This window comes from Dendrobium catenatum, unplaced genomic scaffold (genome assembly GCF_001605985.2).
Source record: "Dendrobium catenatum unplaced genomic scaffold, ASM160598v2 fragScaff_scaffold_264, whole genome shotgun sequence".
NCBI classification, from domain to species: Eukaryota; Viridiplantae; Streptophyta; class Magnoliopsida; order Asparagales; family Orchidaceae; genus Dendrobium; species Dendrobium catenatum.
The window spans coordinates 2,148,359-2,156,630 of record NW_021318726.1 but is presented as its reverse complement, the minus strand read 5'-3'; the positions used below and the strand labels follow the sequence as shown (position 1 = coordinate 2,156,630).

Here is an 8,272-nt window from a genome sequence, read left to right as displayed (position 1 = left end):
AAAAAATGCTTGTGTTAAATAGAATAATAAAGATATACCTCTCATGACAAATGGACCGCGCAGCCAAAGTTCGCCGGTCCGGTTCACCGGCAACGACTTCCCGGTGTCCGGGTCGACGATCCTAGCCTCAGTGTTCGGTGAGAGCAGCCCTGCCGTACCATACCGCCGGCTCTCTTCCGCCGAATCCGTCGACGCTCCGATCCCCGTTGATTCCGTTAGACCATACCCCTGCAGAATCTCCACCGTCGGATACTTCTCTTTAAACCCCTCAATCACCTCACGGCTAAGCGGCGCCCCGCCGGAGAGCACTCGCCGCAGTGACCCGAGGGGCAAAGGCTTCTCCGCACTCAACATCGCCACCAGAATCGGCGGCACAATTGGTAAATAGGTCGCGCCGTAAACCCTAATCACCCGCATCATCTCCCCCATTTCAAACTTCGACAAGATCACCACCGTAGATCCCGACCCCAACAGGCCCGTCGCGAACGCCGCCAGGCCGTACACGTGGAACATTGGCACCGTGCAGATGAACGTCTCCGGCGCGCCGTCGCCTTCTAGTTTGAAGCGGTTGAGGATGATCTGAACCATGGCGATCAGGTTCCGATGAGTGGAAACAACCCCTTTGCTCGCCCCCGTTGTTCCAGACGAGTAAAGCAGAGTCGCGGGATCGTCTTGCATAACCGGCTCGGGACGACGAAACTGAATCGGATCGGAAGATATCAGGTCTCGAATGGTGGAAACGATTCGAGAATCATCCTCGGAGATCCGATCCTCTTCGAGAAGAATGATAGGGAAGGAAGTGGCAGCAAGTTTGGAAAGAAGAGGGCGAATGGTGAAGGCGATGACGGGGCGGGAATCGGCGATCTGTTTGGCTATTTCTTGCGGGGTGTTTAGGGGATTGGTGGTGGTGAGGACGGCGCCGAGGGAGAAGACGGCGAGGGAGACGATGGGAAAATAGATGGAGTTGGGTGAGAGGAGGAGTACGACGTCGCCCTTCCGGATGGAGTGGGAAGAAGAGAGGGCTGAGGATAGGGACGCGACGGAGCGCCAGAGGTCGGAGAAGGAGAGACGGCGGCCGGAGGAAGCGTCGATTAGGGCGATGGTGCCGGAGTGGCGGCGGGAGGAGATGAAGGTGGTGACGTCGAGTTGAGTGGAGGTGGGGAGGGGGATGGGTTTGCGCTTGCTGTGGAAGATGGATGTGGAAGGGGAGAAGCCGCTTCGCGGATCGATGGAGGATCTGGAATCGGCAGCCATGGATGTCGTGGATTCACATGGAATATGGGTGGAGGAAGAGATGTCTGAGATTGATCTGGTGATGAGTGACTGATAAGGGTGGCAAAATTGAAATTAACCTGAGCCGCCGAGGAAGACTGTAGAGAATCGGAAGGAAAAGGGAATTTGCATATCGTAATTTCGCACGTGCGAGGAGGTCGAGTATAAAAAATCGGAATTTTTTTTTTTTAGAACGGTGTATCGGCCCGCTGTCATGTCAGCTTGTAATGTGTTTGGCGATGTCCACTAATCCCTTGGTGAGTCTACCAGCAACCAACCTTACAGGTGCATGACCCACAGTTATTTTCTCCCCACTTAAAAGGTCGTGCAGTATGAGAGGGGATTTGACTTGGGATGGGGGGTTTCCAACCAAACACGTCCACCAACCCATCTAAGCTCGGTGGGGTATCGTAAATAAATTCTTAGGCATGAATAGCTTGACATTTCTTGCAGAAAAGCTATCGCAAATGGAGTCTAAAATTTGAGATAATTTTATTATTATTTTTTAAAATAAAAATAATATAAAGCATAGAATGTTTGTATTCGCTGCATAAATTTAAAAAAATCATAACACACATATAACAAAAAAGTGTTTATTCAATACACCCATATGGTGAGTACTCGGCTACTCGCATTATTTGTAAGCCAAAGCTATTAAGGCCAATGTAAATGAAGTTCTTCTGTAAATTTTTGAATTTATTTTGAGAGGGGTGTAATAGAATATTTGAATGATTATCTATATATCATACATGATAAATCTAAAAAAATAGGTAGGATCAACATGAATCAACGGCTAAAAATTTTGTTAATTTTTTTAAAATTAAATTCAAGAACATATGAGCAACAATTTTAACAAATTTATAATCAAACTGAATGTTTCAATGAGATGAACTCAAAAATGTCAAAGGTGGTACAATCCAAGCCTAAATGAGCCCAAATGAGATATATAATTGCAAACTTGAAACATTCATTGGATGGTCATATGATCTCCAAATTTAATATGCTTATAATTGAATCGAGTAGCTCAATGAGATGAATGCAACGAGCCCAAGATCACTCAATTATGACATTATTAAGATATTTAAATGTTGATAAACTCTTCATGATCAAATGAATCAATACGAACCATAAAATGAAGTGTTTTGGATTCTTATTTAAATTATCAAAATGTTAATCCCAACAAGCTTATAAATAGAGTATTATTCTCCACATAAGGGGAGAAGAAATGATGTAGTGGATCGTGAGAAGAAAATCGACCTGCAAGAAGAATTTCGATCCCAATCCAGGGAAGAAGAGGAACAAAAGCTTCAAAGCTTTAAAATGTCATAATATTTTTCAATGAGACATCCTACTACAAAACATACCTATATAAACTAGCTATAGAAGATTCTAGAAAAACTCATAACAAACTAGATAAGATATCCTAAGGAATACTGCAAGCTTAAAATGCTCCGCATCATTCTCCCCTTGCGTTAAAAGGGCTCGACTCCGTTGAGACGTGTTATTGAAAGAGAGGTTGTTGCAGAAGACAAATTCCTGGATCGAAAATTTTGTTCTCAATATTTCCCTCCTATGGAGTGGCCTTTTGGAAGTCCCCAAAACTTTGCAATAATGTCATGTTGAAAGAAGTAAGATCAGCACTTCTTCCAAGGAAATCTGGGAGGACAATCACAAGAGCATTAAGGTATTGCTGAGAGAGGTTTCCTGTTATCACCATTACTCGAATGCCAGCTGCTTTACAGTCCTCAATAGCTTGGTAAACTTCTTCACGTGGAGGATCCCTCAGCCCAACTGTTGACCTCGATTTTCGCTCAAATATCCTCGAGCATCCTCAATCGATTCAATTAGACCTCGTCAAGCCCAATTTGAACTCAGATATGTCCGAATTAATTTAAATTAGACTCGACTTTTAAGATTGATGTCAATTTTGAATTCAATTCGCACGATTAAATTCATAGCACTGGCTCGAACCCGAACTGACTCGAATTGAATCAAAATCGGACTCAAGTCTAACTCAATCTCATCCAAATTTGTCCTGATTCAGCACAATTTAGTTCCACTAAAATCCATCTGGCTTTCTAAATAGTTTGAATCTATTTTCTTGATCCGGAATGGCCTTGACGGTCTTGATCTTTCCGAAATTCGGATTCTGTCGCGGCTGCAAGCTCCTGTCGCACGAGTCCTCAAACGAACAGTGAATTCGAAGAACTTTAGGTAAGAACAGAGCGTCGCAGTGCCGTTTTGAGCTTTTGAACAGAGTAAAGCGTCGAGAGACGTTAGAAGGCGAGGAGGAAGGGTTAGGTTGGCTGATTCTAACGGATGTCCCGGACTCTCCCCCCCTCCTCTGGGCTCGATCTTTCGTTCTCACGCCCTCTCTCTCTCAGACTCTCTCCTGCACTCACGCTCTCTCCCTCTCTGTCGCTCTCGGTCGGCACCGGCAAGAGGAGCCGAAGCCCCTTTGGCGTTGGCGAGCCCCAGCCCTACACCAAGCCTCCTCTTCCTCACGACAACTCACTCTCCCTCTCTCAGGCCAGTTCCGCCCAGCTCTCTCACGTCAACACACACGCTCTCCCTCTCAATCTCTCGGTTCCAAACCCCTGCTCCCCGCTCTCACGCTTTCTCCCGTTCCCAGTCTTCTCCGATTGGTGAATCTGAGAAGAGGCCGAAGCCCCCACTCCCTCTCCCTCGTTTTCTCTCTTGGTTCGCCAAAGACCCGAGACGGACGAACCCCCTCTCTCCGTCTCCTCTGTTCGCATGAAGCCAGGCCGGGATCTCGAGCCGACAGCATCTCCCGACCGACCTCTAGGACCGATCCCGTCACCACATCTGACGCCGATCCGGACGAACGACCCAAGCTTGTCCCCTTGCCTGTCTTTACCGACTGGTCTTCCAAAGGCTACATGTGAGCCCCTCTCCTCTCTCACGCAACCGGCGAAGTGCAAGCTCCCCCTTCCTCACTCGCGTGAGCTAGCCGAGTCCGACGACCGGATTTCGCCTCCACGTCCAAACCCGATGCCTGGACCGTTTCCGAGCCCTTGCAAGGTGAGTACCCCCTTCTTCCTCTCCCTTCCTCTCCTTTTCTTCCCTTACTCCACTCTTCTTCCATATTTCTTCTTCTTCTTTTCTTTCTTTTCTTGTCCTTCCTCTTTCATATTCCTTGGTCTTCATTGAAATGTGATTGGAATGGTTGGATTCCTATTAAGTTGAGCTTGGTACAGCATCCACTACCATTGCTTATTATTTTGTTTTATTATATTTATTTGGATATCAAATGGTGCTTTGGCTCTTGTGAAAGCGATGATGGTTGTTGCTAGCCATAGATAGCTTTGTGTGTTCAAGGATGAGCAAATAGCATGTCTCCTTCTTATTCATGAGCAGATTTATTTCTTATGAACATTCAGTTGTGATTATATTTGGAGAAGTTGGAGTTTATGGATGTGTTCCAATGCTACATATTGTTCTCATATTTTTGTGGGCTTACGACATGATTATAATGAGTTTTCTTTTTTCTGAGATATGAGATAAGTGGCATTGATCTCAAATTGTCGGCTTTAGTTTCTCTTCACTTAAGTATTATAACTTAGCTATATGATAAAATGTCTCAAAGGGGTATTTGTCTTGATTAGGAAGTTTATATGTGAACTTCTCCTTCAATGTTTGTGCATATAACTGATCGTGAGAACTTCTCATCCTTCCTTTCCTTTATGTTAATATGTGAATGCTCTGATCTTGAGAAGTTAAAGCCAAGATTAAGATTTAATACCTTGAGCTACCTATTTTAATATATCATGTTGAATCTGGGATGTTTGCAGTTGTTCCCTTCCATTCCAAAATCTTAGTGAGCTCTTTATGTATTGTGTTGTGGTGAGCTTAACTAAATGTGTAGGTAGATTTTCTTTCCTTTTGTGGCTATGAGGTGACGATGTCTGCTTCAATTTACTTCATAAAAATATGTGGATATTGCATATCTATTGTTTGACGGAATGTTGTGGAAGAAAGGTGATAAGGTTTTATTTGAGTTGAGGCTTTACATTGATCATAATTCGTAAAGCTTGTGGTTGAAATTGAGCTTGATAGGAAGCATGCATTCAGGGTAACATTTTATCATTGTATGGCTTATGGTTGATTGGAGAAATATACATATAAATGTTTTGTTTAGGATTTGTTCTTTAAATGAGTTTTTGGGAAAGCTTTCAGGTGTCTACTTGTGCTCTAAATTGTTTCAGGAACTAGCATACATGAATTTCTTGTAAACTATTTTGGAGAAATGAGTTAGATAGCATTCATATGCTAAGTGAAATTGGAGAGGATTGTGATGTTAGAAAGCATATATTCATATCCTTTTCAAATATGAGCATACATAGACCTTATGTAATATTTCCATGTGATTGAAAGGTTTCCTGAGTTTGATTGGAAGGAAAATGGAGGTATTTTAAAAGTGATCTTTAGTAATTATGATCCATTATGATGAAAATTTGTGTAAAAATAATTTGCTATGTTTCATACTTTTTTTTTTTTTTTTTGGGAAAAAGGAAGTGTTAGTTTGCTTTACATTTAAGGAAGTTTCCCTTAAAATGTATGTATGAGCTGATTGGTAAGGTGGGTGAGTTTCACTTGTCCCATGCTCTGTTAGGACTCATCTGTTGAGTGGTGTGGTATCTTATGGGTGGCATGCATACTTTTGTGATCCGTAACTAGTTGGAGACATGTGTAGTAAGGAAAAGAATTTTTTTTACTATAGATATTGAAAGCAAAGTTTAGCAAACCATGTTAGACCACTTGAGGTATTTTCATGTTTAATCGGAAACATAAATCATGTTAGAAAGCCATGCAAATACCTAAGCATCGACATCACGCTTGTATTCAATATCAAAGTTTTGTGTATTCATTACGAGATTCTTGTGCATGCTTATATCATAGAATCACATGTGTGGTTGGAGAATTTGTTATGCTTGTCAAGCTTATATAGAAATTGTCATGCTTCAATGTCGTATCCATGTATTTAGTGAGAAAGGTGATGGCTTTATTATGTTCTAATAGTTACATGTTCGTTGTCAAGGGCTTGCGAATTATTTGCTTTTTCTAGAACCACGAGCAAGTTGGGGATTTATTATAGATTATTGCATTCTCTTGTTAAAATAGTGGAAAAGGCACTATATGCATGATTACAAGTTTCTCTCCTTTTATGTTGTTCATTCTCTGAAGTTTACATATGGATATTTAAATATGTTCTCTTCATGCAAATTTTCATGTTAGTATCATCCTTATGAAAGGTTAGAAAATGTCTTGTGGAAAGATCTTGTTGCTTCACGTAGAGAAAGTTATTTCTCTTTTCTTCATATGATCTGACATGGGTAATAAGTTATTGGCAAATAGTGTTAGACTTTTTCTTATTTATGGCTCAGTCTTGATATTATTCATAAAATCTTTATTGGTTTCAAAGATATTTGGTCACTCACCTATGTTGTTTCTTGTTAGCATGAGCATTTTCTCGCATAATTATGTGATAGATATCAAGAAGTGTTGGGTTCTAGCATTAAATACATATGTTGCCTCATGTTGAAGAGGTTTTATATTTTGTTTTATATTGAGAAATTGTATGATTTGTTTCATGTTTAAAAGTTTTATGGTTTGTTTTATATTGAGGATATTTTGTGATTTGCTTCATGATTGAGGAGATTTACAAAAGACTTTATATTGAAAGGGTTTTGTGAGTCTTCTTTGGAAAGAGAGGTGTTATAAGATGTTTTATATCGGAAGTTCTTACGAGCATTTACTTTTATGGTTTGAAAGCTTTTTTTGATGAATTTTGTGAATTGTTTTGTATTGAGATTTTGTGTATTTTATGAGTTTTTGTCTTGTGATTGTTTCTTGATGAAAAGCTTTACAGTGCCTATTCATTAAGAGACTTCCACAAGTAATACCCCACTCCAAATGAGAGGAGGCATTTGATTTATGGGTTGTTGGGTAGGATTTTTGTGTCAAAAAAGAGATTTTGGAAGAAGATTTTTGTAGGGTTTTGAGTCAAAACTAAAGGAAGGTTTTAGTAGATAGTTTGTGTAAGATTTTGTGTGGCATTCAATTTAGAGATTTTCCTAAAATCTCTTGAGACTTCTAGTTTGGGAATCCGCTTAGTATAGTAAGATCCCTTAGTAATTTTGTAGAATAAGGTAGTGTTTAGTATGCAAGTTGTCTTGTTGTTGATCCTTATTAATTTGTTAGAAGACAAGTGTTAAAAACAAAAGAAAAGAGATTTTAGTAGATAACTTCTGGGGGGGGGAATTTAGTAGTAATCCATTTGGAAGTTCTTGTAAGTCTTTTTGAGATCTATAGGATGAATTTCGGAGTTTGAAGTATTAGAGAGCTTTAGGTAGGAAGGTCTCTAATGTCCTTATGGGAAGAAAGATAGTTCTTAATTATTTGAATTAAATCCCTTTAATGTGAGTTTCTAAAAGAAGAAACACATAATTTTGGGAGAAAATACTAAGCAAAAGAGACTCTTATTTTGGATTTAGAATTGGGAAGTTGTATCCCCTTAGTCGATATAATATCTGTTTAGAGTGTGTTGTAGGTAGACGTCTCAATCATATCAAGTGCCTCATTTGGAGTGAGAACAGCAAAGGGCATTGTTGATATAATGGGATGCACTCGACTTCTACGGAGTGTATCCAATAACAACAATGCCCACATCCCTTTTTCGTATTTGATTTTCGTTTCTCTTTCTTTCTTTTATATTTAGTCTCATTTTGCTTTGCCGTTAGCTTTCTTTGTCGTTTCTTTTGCGCTTTGACACTACGCACGTACAAGATAAGGAGAACTCAAAATACAAGTAGCTCAACCAGTAACAAAAAGGTACGTTCTTGTTTTTATTGTATCTTTCATTTCTTTATACTGTTATTTGTTTATAGAACTGCTCTAATACCCGTCTTTCTTTTGTGTTGCGAGGTACCTTTTGGAAAGCAATGGACTAGGAGCACTTGGAACTGGAGCTAGGACAACC

General features: G+C 40.5%; 2 protein-coding genes across 2 annotated transcripts in view; both read right to left on the bottom strand.

Moving 5' to 3' along the window:
- LOC110099117 (4-coumarate--CoA ligase-like 4) overlaps positions 1-1,366 on the bottom strand; it is a 6,581-nt gene extending 5,215 nt beyond the window's left edge. Inside the window, exon 1 of the mRNA XM_020826172.2 lies at positions 39-1,366. Within this exon, the coding sequence (XP_020681831.1) occupies positions 39-1,254 (1,216 nt within the window). The 5' untranslated portion in view covers positions 1,255-1,366. The remainder of the gene's footprint in view (positions 1-38) is intronic.
- A 1,476-nt stretch (positions 1,367-2,842) lies between these two features.
- The window catches only part of LOC110099133 (calcium-transporting ATPase 4, endoplasmic reticulum-type-like), an 8,498-nt gene continuing 3,068 nt past the window's right edge, over positions 2,843-8,272 (bottom strand). Inside the window, exon 3 of the mRNA XM_020826212.1 lies at positions 2,843-3,082. Within this exon, the coding sequence (XP_020681871.1) occupies positions 2,843-3,082 (240 nt within the window). The remainder of the gene's footprint in view (positions 3,083-8,272) is intronic.